We start from the raw sequence: 13,927 nt of genomic DNA, 5'->3' as shown, positions 1-13,927 counted from the left end.
CAAGTTCCCATTCTTGCATGCTTGGAGAAAGGCAGGGATGTGTGTCTCTGTGTTTGTGTGGCTGTGTGTACACAGGCGCATGCAGGCATGCATCTTTCCATGCACAAACAAAGGGTAGATAAACGAGCCTCCTCAATCAAATCTATTGTCTGCAGCCAATTACAAATAGCACCAATTATTCCTGCATTTAGGCATGGGCAAAGTTTAGGAGAATTCTCAGCTGGGAGAAGAAGCTCACAATGTATAAATATGCAGAAGAGGTGTATTAACTGCTTCATCAGCTTTAGGAAACTGCAACACCTGTACAATGTTATCTCCCTGCTTACTTCACAGTACTGCGCAGCAAGAACATACTTTGCTTTAAGGCAACTAAGAAGTAACAAAAAAAATAAGGTATATCGGTTTTAAAGGAAAGGAAGAATTGAAGTACCCACCTATTAATTATTAGATATACACGGCCATTGACTTTGGCATGGCTATGAGGTGGGAGATGAAAGCACAAGATGAAAATGGGAAATGAATTAGAGAGAGAAAAGAAAGTCGTTAAATAGGAACTGAACGCACTTTTCTGTCTACCAATGTGTTATGACACATTGTCATAACAATGCACACTCTGAAATTTTAACATACACCATGCAGTGAAAAGTCTAGGAAGCTTATAAATGCAACTTTTAGACATTTAGATTCTATGCAACTTCCGTCAGAACTACAGATAATTTTCAAAGTCCTCAAAATGTGAAAACAGCCTTTACTGCTTTAAGTAAGCCTTAGAATACCACCATTTTTAAAGTATATTTTCTTTAAAAAAATATGTAAAGGTAATTATGGCAGAGCATCGTATCAGAGAAATTATCTGCCTCACCACCTTTATCTCTGCCACCTCATAATTAATGGTGCAGCAAGGAAATGGGTTTGGAAAGTCCTAATCAGAGAATTTTTCTTTCTCTTGCAGAGGTAAAACTGTGACACTCAGTTCTGACACCTTTATAAACAGTGAGAAGTGCCTCACTCTGCCAGTTCCAATGTGCCAGTTTCTATGTCCTCTCTTTGGAGCTGGCAGACCCTTACTCTTCAACTCACTCTGCAAGTTTTGCTCATGAGAAGCTGCATTTTAATAAATGAACATTCTTAGCAATTTCAACAGGACTCTTCAGTTACACACAACCGTAGTACTGTAATCACACCTGGCAGTTCAAAGGCAGATGGAGGAACTGGACGTGCTTTCTTTATTGTTTTCATGACCAGCTCTCAGCTTCTGTGATTATTTTAAGTTCACTATTAAAAGGACTGAGTTCTGTCTTGTTACTCAAAATGAAGGTTCTGTTTCTTTATTTAATTTTTTTTTGTTGCTAAAGGTGCAGCAAAAGAGCAGTTTAAAAAGGTAAAGCACTTGTTAAGTGGATTCTAGTCTCTCCAAAGCAAAAGAGGAAAATTAATTTTTAGTAAAACTGCACATATACATGAATCTTGAATCCATTTTAATTGCCCCTGGAACTAATTGCTAGCATTACTGTTAAGCTGAAGATGGTTGTTGTGCTAGTTCTTATCCAGCTTTATGCATCACCAATACAAACTTCAGCTGTGCTCTTATCGTGAAGCTTTGAGCTACAGAAGTCAGCTGATGCTGAATAGTGATTTATTGCATCAAGTGAAGAAAAGAGCTGGATTTTCATATGCCAGGCAGTGTTAGTAGGAGTACAAACCAAAAAAACTGTTCTGATGTGACTGCTTAATACAATCTAATACACATTCAGACTAAAAAAATAGCATTCTAATGCCAAGATAAAAAATCTGATGATATCACATGATCCTCTTCATCTGTGACTTTAATAAAAAGCTTGGTACGACAATGAATGTCCACTTTCAGCATGATATCTTCAGGCTATTTATTCCTGGCAAAAATGTTTGCTTGCAATGCATTAAAACATTTTGTTTTTCACCATCAGCAGTCCCATCCTTCAGGAATAAAGTGACTTTAGTCACAGTGATCCTCTGCATGGCACCATTTAGAAAGCTGTATAATATTCTTGTATCTTTCATGTGTAATGAAAAGATTTTCAAGTAGCGGTTGCACAGGCAAAGTGAACCCATCAAAATCCTGTGAGTGCCTCAGGGTATTTTTCTTTTTATTCTGTGTCTATTGGATCACACTAGAAGAGAGGTGGAAACTTCCTTTGTTACTCAGCACAGGTGCAAACTTCGGGCTGCCAGAGAGCTTGCGGAGTTACTGCAAACTGTAAAGCACTCCCCCAAATGCCTCAGCCCAGGAACAGCCCCATTTCAGCTCAGACATGTATGTGGGCTCTGTTTTCAGGACTTGACCAATTCTGAGCTCTTAACATGTACCTACTGCTGCACAAAAGTCCACTATGGGCAAGGGAAGTTTGCTCACAGGCCATTACAAAAGCCCTTTGAATCCACCTTTGAATCTACATCACATTTAGCAATTCAAGAAGAGCAACAGGAGAGTTATTACACAGACAGACATTTGAAAGTTATGTTTCATCCCCCCAACATCTTCATTAGGAAATTTTATCAAGTTTGATCAGTTCTGGTCTTAGCAATTATTTAAATACAGATACTGGAAGCATTCCATAAAACTGGAGCTTATTCCCATGGCACAAACTTGTATCATACACTGTGAAGTAGCTTCATGTTGAATTGAATGTATGAAAAATATCTGAAATGCTTTTTAATCTTGCATAACCTAGAACATAATTCCCTCTGAAGTAACTGGCATTACTCCCTGTGGCATTATTCCCTGTGGTCTGTGTGGTGTTATGCAGCCAGGCCCTGTTCATAGAAGTGCAGCTGAGATACACCTATCACTAGACAGGTGAACATTCTAGAAGTGGGGTCTAAATTAATTGCTTTCTTCAAAGAATGAACGTAATTGTCATTGCATAATATAACACTATGTACTACAAAACCATTTCTCTCTCTTCTACTCCTGGCTGAGGATCCTAGGCCAGATTAGTTTTTGTGCAGGAAAATATGTAAGAATTGACCACTGGAAAAGTGATGTCCCAGATTCATGAAAAAAAGCTAATGAACGTCTGGATGAAATCACCAAATGTCTAGCATAGCCAAGGGTCAGTACTATGAAAAGAAACCACAAATTCGGAATTACTCTATTTCTGAAGTTCAACTTTACAAAATGGCCTAACTGTTCAATGAAAATGTGGTGTTTTCCACAGATACCAAATCTTCATGTGGACCTCAAAATGGACATTGAAAAAAAAAAAGAAGTGACCCAAAAGAAAAGCTGTCTTTCTTATTACTGACAGGAACACACATATAAAAGGGCACACACAGTAATTAAGCACCAAACTTCCAGTAAAGGTCAAAGCCAATTAAATAAATATATAAATGGCATTAGTACATTTGAAAATGTATCTTAAAATGAAAAGGTTCAGTATGTAGGGGAAAATGGGGAGAGACTGATACTTTGGTCATAGTGGGGTGCTGGATACTGTGCACTTTCTTTTTAAGCCAGGTAGTCATAGCAAAGGCAAATAACATCAACTGAAAAGTGAGCATTACAAGATAGTCGGAAAGAGCATTTCCATACAGGTAATCAATAGTTCCATTTAATTTGCTTCTTTACCTGTAAATAGTGTTGTCCTGTTTGCTGGTTACAGCTTTTAAATCAGTGATCTGCAGAAACCGATCATGGAAATAGTGAAGGTGTAAGATACACACCAGTAGGAAGGAGGTGGGGATAAAGATGCGTGTGAATAGATCAGCCACAGAAAACTGTTTTAAGCCAAGGTCCTCTAGTCTGGAAAAAAAAAAAAAAAGTTCCACTAAGGCATCTTGTCACACAAAATATTCTTTCCATGAGACATTTCTACAGATTATTTGCAATAGAAAATAAGGGGATGGTACTTTTGGCATGGTTTTGGTTTCTGAAATTCTCCCAACCTAGCAAGTTTTACAATGCAAGTATCCTGTGTTCAGACTCAGTAATGTAGAGAGGTATTGTGAAAGTACAGTCAAATGAACAAACCCTGACACAGATCTCTTGAATCAGATGAGTTTTCTCTGACTGGAAGTCCTGCACTGGAGATCCACTCATATTGCTTATACTTTCCAGAGTAAGCTCTTCATGAGAAATGCCCAACTCATCATAAGGATGAAGAATCCCAGTCGCCCTTATTAGCTGGAGAGCAGGTTCACCTTCATCAGTTCCAAACATCCTGCAGATCTACACTTAATCTTTCCCTGGATCTGATTCCTATGGTCAAAGCAGTGAAGTATTGACACTGTATTGAGAACAGAAGCAATCCAAAGACCTAAGCAGCCAATTGGAGAAAATACAACTCTGAGCTCCTCTCTTGGTCTTGCTGACTTTTATGATTACACCAATAAATCTATGGCTTCATAACTGAGTGCCTAAAATCAGCTATGCCTGAGAATGGCTGCATGACATTTTTCTCCCATAAGAAGGAAGACTGCTCTCAGATCCTTCCATCACACTGAACTCAGATTAAAGGTACAAATAAAAAATTAATCAAAACCACTTACTTCCTTTCATCCAGGCCTGTCATGTTCTTCCACAACCCAGGGAATGACTCAAACTGGTATGTGTAGATGAAGATAAGTACCAGCATCGTGTATACAACCACTGACATCCAGAAGTACTTTAAAATCTTTCTCCACCATTCATAGTGTACCTGAAATTCATACACGAAAGATGCTGACACAAGCTGAAGGCAAAGACACTGGCAGAAATATTGACAACACTGTACTGTCGAACAAGAATGAAGAATGCTATTTTTCCCAGCTGGTCTGAAGTAAGCAATGATTACCCAGTGTCAGGCACAGATTTTTGAGATAGTTTTTACTCCTGATGCAAATGCATTGAAGTTAAGACTTGTGTGCAAAAATGTCTGATGAGACATGGGCCACAGACACAAAGTCAGGGACAGCTTCAGCCAGCTAATTTCATCACCATTAGGTGATGAAAGTCCAGGAGGAGAGGGAGTCCCATGCTCACTGGGGTGTGGAAGCGGTGTGAATCAGCTGTCAAAAAAACTGGCAGCTATGCAGAATGTGCATAGACTCAGAATTTTTCACAAAGGTTCCAAAGCTTACGGTGAAGTGGCATGGCAGAGGTGTGCATGGTATCTACTTGCACTTTGCCTGTCACTATAATTAAAAACCAGAGGAAAATTATTCTTAACCCCTTCAAATGCTCTTATTCTGCTGTGTCTAACTAAAAAACAAGTTCACTGTTCATGAATTCTATTTGGAGCTACTTTATTACCAAGGTAAAAGTACAAACAGTTCTATTCAAGGATAAAATTCAGTTAACACAGTTCTCCCTTACCTGGTAGAGGGCCACACAGAAGAGGAACAGTACCATGTAGATGATTTTGTACATGACAATTGTACCCTCAAAGCTGACAAAGAAGAACATGCCCCCACAGACGTAAATCCAGTACTTGATTAACATAGCCATCACCAGCTTCCCCAAGACTTTCATAATATCCTGTTCATCCTCCTCCTCTCCCTCCTCCTCCTCTTCCTTCTCCTCTTCCTGTTCTTCTGACACTTCTCCCTCTTGCGACTCCTCTTCTGCAAATACAGAGTCACATTTGGCCTGTCTCTTCTGGGGACTTTTAATAAGAATTTAAATGGGTGGAAAGTAAAATCTCTGCACACAACACAGAAACTTAAAACTCAATATTCACAAGAGACTGTAATTCCTAATCATGCATGCCTCCAGAGCAAGGAAAAGGGTTTTAACTTCGTATGAGCTTAAACCTGCTGCTGGAGCCATAGGGCACACGGCTATACATCCTTACCAGACACCCACCTTCACTTTGTCTGAAATGTCGGCAGCTTTAGTGGAAAATTAGAGCTTAAGGGTTGCATAATGGATAACAGCCAAAACACTTTCCATATACTCTTATACTCTCAAGTAAGCAACCTTTTAAATTGAAAAACAAAGAGACTACCAGCACGACCAGAAACCTCCTGAGTTTAAACTCTCATCTCGAGTTTGAGCCTCTTGTCTTGAGTTTCATCCTTTAGATAATATTGCGTTTATCCTCAAAAACCACAAGCAAGGGAAAACATTAACATAAACCCAAAGAAGCTTAAAAAATATAAATGCTTCACTAACACTGCCATTTAAAAAAAAAAAACCAAAACTACCATTTATCCAGGTTTTTGTGCTGCGCCTAGAAAATAAAAGCTGCTTTGGCCCTATGAAGAGGTCAAGACTCCCCAGTTATTAACCTTATGAAGTATTTGGAGGGCAGGGTAAGTGAGCCCCAGCAGCAAGTATATGTGCAAATATCTAGATAACAGGGCTTGCCAGAACCATAGTACAGTTGTTTTTCTTTCCATTGAGAGCAATATTGAAACTTCACCATCAAGAGGCTTGCCCACTCCTTTTGTCCCACTCACCATTCCACTCCTCAGGCCCTCATCTTGAAAATCCTTGTAGTACAGCTTTGACACTGATCAGATGTTTTGCTGAGACAAGGATTGTAATTAATCAGAGACAGAACCACACCACTGCTTCCAGGGCTCACTTTCTACCATTTCAGTGCCCTGAACTTTTTCAGTTTAACATCCAGAGAGGGCAAGGAATGTTTGGAGGAACATGTGTCCAGTAGCAAAAGCAAGAACAGGTTACTGAGTTATTAGGTAAGCTGAATCTATGAAAGCAAACTTTGCTCTCAGGTGTGCTTGAGCCCCTGCACTGAAAAAATATGTGCTCTTTTTCCCACTGAAATTTGTAGTTTAACTTCTGCGTCTGTAAAAGAGTTTATGTACCAACACAACTTTCAAGGAATTTAGCAACTTTTCCTAGGTAAACTCATCTCCTGTGGTTAAACTTTAAGGCAATTAACCCCCGGGTTGAGTTGGGAACACAGCAGTAAACTGATCATCTGAAAGTTTCATGATCTTTCTGAAATGAGTCATTCTATTACCTTCCAGAAAAGAACATTTTATATGAATTTCTAAAGTTTAAAAGTATTCTACTTCTATAGCTCAGATATAGCTGCACATAGATTTTAGTAATATCTTTCTTAGCTAATAACAGATACCTTGCTAATTGCTTTCAGCATCAGAGAAACGCAGTAACTGGAACTTCTATCATGACTGAAGGACTAAATTGGATCTGGCTTTACCTTTTTCTTCATTTTCTTCACTTCCAACTTTGACCTCAGATAAAGTAGCTTCTTTTAGTCGAAGTGCTTTCTGTTCAGTGAGGTGTTGCCTAAGCAGTAGCCAGAAAGTAATTGTGAAAAGAATCTGCAAACAAAAATCAAAACAAAACCAACAGACTAATTGTATATCCTATGTCCTACTGATACAAGCATAGGTTTTCACAAATTTTGCATGCCTTTGTTTTCTCTGTCTCTCAGAAAATGGCAGCGATGGCACCGATGTCAAAACGCATCTTATGGAAAGTTATGTTATTTAGGAAACATCCTGCATTACAGACAACTTTGCTTCGTTTGCACATTTCCACTTCTTAAAATGCACTTATATGCATTTATTCCTACCCTGTTTTATTCAGATTTTAACTATTGTCCTATTAGTTTAGGGATCTTCTTATTATGCATTGATTGATATAATGCCCATTTGTTGGGTTTTTGTTCGTTTTTTACCTTTTTTCAGGGAAGAAGCACATGCAAGTGTGTACTGTCATGATCATGATTTTTAGAATAGATTTTTTAGAATTTTTTGCAATAGAATGGCAAGGCCAGTGGTACAATGTATTTTTTTTTCTAATGCACAAGACCTTAATGGGGAAAAGGATTGCTCCCAGGAGATGGCTTTTTTAATTGACACTGCTGCTAACACTGAGCCATGGCAGCAGATTGTCAGCCTGTGTGACTAGTCACAGCTTCCCCAGATACCTACTGGAGCTCTGGCTTTTGCAACACAAACCTTTGATATTGTAAAACACAGACTTTCTTCTGCAGTGATTAGCTCTGACTTCCCGCCACATTTACTCCCTTGTTCTACTCAGCATTTCCAGAGCCAGAGCTGGCTCTAAGAAAAGTCTTGAAGGGTTGCAGACCAAAGAAATGCTTTTAGCCACCTTTTACAGTATAGATTTTATCTCATTTTCAGGCCAGGAAACACATACAGCATGCAGACACTTATGCAGTAAGAATTACAGTACACTTCTATTCTTCTTTCTGCAGAATACAGCATCCAGTCTTCATTTAAATTCAACCATTATTCAAAGGACTTTAAATTAAGAATAAGGGGGAGTAGAGAGTTACTAGCAGGGAAACTACTAAAGAGAGACTGACGGACAAGGCTAACAAGCAAAGGGTGCCTGGGGTGATGTGAACAAAAGGAAATACATAATCAGCAAAACAGGGCTTATGCAGGGTCACTGGAAGCATTTGTATATCAGCAAAGCAATTACTTCAACACAGCCTTACAGGGAAATCTGCCAGATTTTCTGGGAAAACAGCATGTCAGGTGCCCCTCTGAAGTGCCTGAGCATGAGGCACTTGAGCCCTGCAGCATGGGGAACAAACCCAAGCAATTAGAGATCTCTTTGCAGGGCTGTGGTCTTGTTGGGATGAGAGACACAGGGTGTGATGCTTTGAATATTTGCAACACAGAGCTACAGGCTCTTTAGGAAGAACAGGCCAGAAAGATGCAGAGGAGAAATTGGGATTTGCACAGCAACACAGCTGGAATGCACAGACTCTGCCTGGGGATGGAGGATGGATTGGGTAATCTGGGAGGAATGCAGACTGGCCATGCATGTACAGAAAAGTCAAAGTTTGAAACTGAGTCTGGCAAGGCACGTCGAGAGCAACAAGATTTGCTTCTGTACATGCCTCAGGAGAAAAAAGGAAGGCTAGAGAAAATCTAGACCCACTGCTGAGTGGGGCAAGAGCCCTGGTGACACAGGGCATGGAAGAGGCTGAGGTACCAAATGCCTTCTGTGCCTCAGTCTTTGCTAGCAAGACTGGCCTTAGGAAACACAGTTTCTGGAGACCATGGAAAAGTCTGAAGCAAGGAAGAGTCTTCCATTGGTGGAACAGGTTTGGATCAGGGGGTATTTAAAGAAAGTGGGCATACATAAGTGTACGGGTCCGGATGGGATGTGCCCAGGAGCTGGCTGGTGTCACTAGTAGAGGTTACTCTCAATGACCTTTCATCGAATGTGGTGATGGGAGAATTGCTGAATGAAAGCAAATGTGTATCTTCAAGAAGTTCAAGAAGAAGGATCAAGCCTGGGCAACCTCACTTCAATCCCTAGGAGGGTGATAGTGGTGAGATGCTGGAAAAGGCTTCCTAGAGAAGCTGTGGATGCTCCATGATTGGGAGTGTCCAAGGTCGGGCTGGCTGGAACTTTGAGCAACCTGATCTAGTGAAAGATGTCCCTGCCTATATCAGAGGGATTGGACTAGATGATCTTGAAAGGTCCCTGCTGACCCCAAGCCATTCTGCGATTCTAATGTCATGGAGGAGCTAATCCTGAAAAACATTTCCAGGCAAATGAAGGATGAGAAAACCATCAGGAATAGTCAGAGTATATCCGTTCAGGGGAAGTCATGCTTGACCAGCTTCATAAACTTTTGTGATAAAATGACTGACCTGGTAGATGAGAGGAGAGCAGCAGATACTGTCTCTTACTTAGACTCCAGGCAGCAACTGTCTCCCATAAGGAGGTCAGGAGGAAGCTGATGAAGTGTGGGCTGGATGAGCAGACAGTGAGCTGAACTGAAAACTGACTGAACAGCTGAGGTCAGAGGGCAGTGATCAATGGCATAAAGTCTACTTGGAGGTCAGTAATTAGCAATGTGCCCCAGGGGTCAATACTGGACTCAGGCTTGTTTAACATCCTCATTTTTGATCCAGGTGATGGGGGAGAGTGTACCCTCACCAAGTTTACTGATAACACACACCTGGGAGGAGTGGCGGATTCACCAGAGGGTCATGCTGCCATCCAGCAGGACCTTGACAGGCAGGAGAAAGTGGCTGGAGAGAGGGGCTGACAGGACCACCAGGCCATTCAACAAGGTGAAGTACAAAGTCCTGCCTCTGGGGAGGAAGAACCAGCTCATGTACTATGAAGTTTTGGGGTCCGACCAGCTGGAGAGTAGTTTGGCAGAAACAGCCAATAGATTCTGGTGGATAACAAGTTAGAGGTAAGTCAGCAATGTGCCCTTATGATAAAGAATGTTAATGGCTGCATTAGGAGGTGTTGACAGCAGGCTGAGGAAGGTGATTCTTCTTACTCAGCACTGTGAGGTGAGGCCACAATTTGAGTGCTGTGTCCTATTCTGGCACCCCAGTACAAGAGAGATGGATGTACAGGAGAGAGTCCAGCTGAATGGCCACGAAGGGGCTGGAACATCTCTCCTATGTAAAAGACAAAGCTCAGGAGGAATCTCATTCAATGTCTATAAATATCTAAAAGGAGGTGTGAATAGGTTGGAGCCAGAGTCTTTTCAGTGGTGTCCAGTGATGGGACCAGAGGCAATAGGCACAAACTGAAACATGGGAGGTTCCCTCTGAACATCAGGAAACGTTTTTTTTCCTGTGAGGGTAATTGAGCACCGGCACAAGTTGCCCCAGGATGTAACAAGAGTTTCCACTCATAGGGATATTCAAAAGCCATCTAGGCATGGTCCTGGGCAACCAAGTCTAGATGGCTCTGCTTGAGAGTTGGACCAATAACCTCCAGAAGTCTTTTTTGGCTTCAACTATTGTGTTATTCTGTGAAAGTTATGGAGTGCATTTAATTTAGCCTAAAAAAACCCACTAAACACCTAATGGCTTTATGGATGTGGCCAAATCACCATATACACAAACCAGCTTCCTCTCTTGACAGCTTCTGTTTTTAGACAAGATATTTGATTATATAGCCAATAAGAAATAATATCAAAGGGAATGAAGTATTAAGACAGTTAAAATTATTTAGAGATTAATGAAGTCATGGAAAAAAAAATGTAGAACTTCGCTTGCAGAAAAAAAAAATGTAGAACTTCTCTTGCTCTTCCCTTGAGCTTTATCCCTCTTACCAAACTAGCCCTACTGTTACAAGATAAATAATACAGCACTCACTAACTTTCAAATGCATTAAAGACCCAGAAATGGTTGTCCAAAAGGTATTGCCAACAAGGAAGATGTCATACAGAATCAACTTAAATTGTAATTAGGGGTCACAAGGGAAGTGATCCACTTAGCACAAGGGGAGCAGTGCCAACTAGATGCACTCCCTGAGATGCCCCTCTTGGGTGCTCTATGAAAAAACATCCAATTTTTTCTCAGTCCCTTCACCAGGAGAAAAATTGCAAAATGAAATGTTTTTTCAAGACATTAAAGAAAAAACCTATCATGCACGGGGGTCATCAAATTCTCTTGGTTGTAGCCCAAAATGGATTTCAACTCATGCTGATTCAGATGTAAGGATAAAGAATTAAAACTCAGCCACCCACAGCTATGTTCTGCTGCTTGTGCCAAACCATTAGGGAGTAAGTAGTGTTGGTAATTGCAATGACAACACAGTTCCAGTTGCCATCATAGTCACAGACAGATCTGACATCCCATGGGTATTAATCTAGTGAATCAAATAACATCTCATTTTGAATCCAGTTTATAAACCAAACAAGTGAGTGATTTCAATCCACCAAGTATTTTCTAGAGAATTATAATGAAAACCTAAAAGGTGTCTGAACCATTTGCTCTAGTATTAGCTTAATATGCAAGAAGCAGTTTTCTGAAGACTCTTTCCAAAGACTTACCCTTTACTTTAGAATTGCTGCTGAATACTGTGGATGCACTCTTAAGGAAATGTCAAGAGATCCATATTTTTATCACAATATATTTTGTGGTTTCATTAATAAATCTCAGCTGTTTGTTACACTTACCTTTGATGCCAGCTCCCCAGGTTCCTTTCTTTTTAAAAATCCAGATACTTGAGGAAGTTCATCATTCTTGAGCTCAATACTCCATATATACTGTAATATTAGCAGTAAATTTCCATAAAAAACCATGAATGGTGAACTGATCATAGCGTATTTCCTTCGGTCACGAATCATCCACAATGTGCAAGACCAGATCAGTAACACAAAAGTCAACCAGCTGTGATACGTGATGCTCCATGCCTTGTGAAAGGAGGAAAGAGAAGAAAAAAATGTCCACAGATGGATTCAGGAACAGCACAGATGCAGATTTCCAGTTGCACTTCCTTCACATATTTTCATTTTCACCAGACTCTCACCCATATTAATCACCTACTGGACCAGCTAAAATAAACCCCTTGGAGAATGTGCAGAAAGTAGATTCTGAGGGAAAACCCTGCTTGATGCATTAGCTGCACTTTGTAAGCAGACTCATTGCTTCTCATTACACCAAACTAAAAGAGATGGGAAATAAAGATTAAAGTTTGGGCGCAGAATTTTTTCTTGCAAAACAGCAGCAAAGCACTCAGAGTAGGAATGGCAAAACCAAGTCAATGGGTACTGCACTGAAGGCTTGTGACAGCATTACAAAACAGCATTATCTCAATACTGCTCTAGCTTTTGTGGAATCAGTTTCAAATGGAAAGCTATGGTGTGTACCCCACCCAATCTGAAGAACATTTAGTCTACAGAAACTGTGGTAGGTTACCTGAATACTCACAACTACAGAACACAGCTTTCAGAATTCTGTTTTCGAAAACTTTTCTTTAATACTGAAGAAAAGGATTTAGGGGGTTTAAGTGGTTTTAATCTGCATTGTGTTATTGATTTAGGACTAAATTTAGCTGTATATCTGCTGCTATAACTGTGGAGCAACTGTCAATAAAGCATAAAAAACCTACTAAACATTAAGAATATTTCTATCAGGTTAGCTTAGCCCTCCAGGAAATTCTGTCTTTTAAGGGTATGTGAAAAACACTCAAATGTTACTTCTCCATCCTCGTATGAGAAAATAGCTTACACTGAGCTGTCTTTGGCTGTAGTATAAATGGAATTTCCATCAGAGCATACCACAAATAAATTCATAAATTAATTTGGAATCACATAAAATCAGAATATGTCAGGAAGATAAAAGTTAGCATTAAACTACAAGTAAGTTCTTCAAATATACAGTCTCCTTTTATATTGAGAGATATAACTCTGGGAATTAATTAAAAGAGAAATGCAGACCTGGTCTGGGAGGTGTCTCTGCCCAAGGCAGGGGAGTTGGAACTAGATAACTTTTAAGATCCCTTCAAACCCAAATCATTCTATGAACCTCAGATCATAGAAGTACAAGTTTAAAAAATACAAAAGAAGTTACTGTATCAATATGAAAATAACTAACTACTTGCTAATATCTCAGAATGCATCGATCCCGATCCAGATTTTGCACAAGGAGCCTGCCTTATTTACAGGGGAAACTTTTTCTGTTAAAAGACAGCCAATAAAGTTTGAAACTTTATGCAAACGAGAGGCAGCCAAGGTAATTTGTTTTACTGTTTTTAATGCAAAATTGGGCCAAGAAGCTTTATGGTTAATTTCATCATAGTTGAAACTTCTCCAAAACAGTAAAAGCAAAGCTTGCATTGGGAATATAGAAAGACATCTAATCATTATGTGGAAACCTTGGTATAATGCAGCTCAAAGTATTTTCAACAAGTAGGCTTAAAAACAAGTGACAGCATGAAAAAGAGAAAGAAGGGCAATAAATAAAACAACATGAAAGTCTGCCTTGGCACAAAGTTGTATTTTCCTTGAGATCTTTCTGTGTCAATACAGGAAACCAGGATTTACAGATCCCTTCTTCTCAGAGAGTCATTGGATGCATGCATTGCCTGAATTAGGAGCCATATTTTTACAGTTTTCTATATCAGTATGACATACATTAATTTTACAGGTAAATTTCTGAGTGGTGCAAACACACGACAAACCTGCTTGTGTAGAAGCTTGGGAATCAAAAGAAAACCGAGACCCAGAGTTTT

At 39.9% G+C, this 13,927-nt stretch overlaps 1 protein-coding gene across 3 annotated transcripts in view; it reads right to left on the bottom strand.

Annotated features, from left to right (window-relative positions):
• The window catches only part of PIEZO2 (piezo type mechanosensitive ion channel component 2), a 289,028-nt gene that overhangs the window by 77,066 nt on the left and 198,035 nt on the right, over positions 1 to 13,927 (bottom strand). For 2 of the 3 annotated variants that reach the window (XM_038127336.1, XM_038127333.1), the window contains exons 13-18: positions 11,871 to 12,107; positions 7,149 to 7,272; positions 5,333 to 5,580; positions 4,528 to 4,676; positions 3,608 to 3,781; positions 435 to 476 (exon numbers count right to left, since the gene is read on the bottom strand). In XM_038127336.1, coding sequence (XP_037983264.1) covers positions 435 to 476; positions 3,608 to 3,781; positions 4,528 to 4,676; positions 5,333 to 5,580; positions 7,149 to 7,272; positions 11,871 to 12,107 — 974 coding nt within the window. The remainder of the gene's footprint in view (positions 1 to 434; positions 477 to 3,607; positions 3,782 to 4,527; positions 4,677 to 5,332; positions 5,581 to 7,148; positions 7,273 to 11,870; positions 12,108 to 13,927) is intronic. The other variant, XM_038127335.1, reaches the window with a different exon arrangement.

Source organism: Motacilla alba, chromosome 2 (genome assembly GCF_015832195.1).
Source record: "Motacilla alba alba isolate MOTALB_02 chromosome 2, Motacilla_alba_V1.0_pri, whole genome shotgun sequence".
Lineage (NCBI taxonomy): Eukaryota > Metazoa > Chordata > Aves > Passeriformes > Motacillidae > Motacilla > Motacilla alba.
Note: the sequence above shows the minus strand (reverse complement) of the source record. Positions and strands in the feature narration are given on the sequence as shown.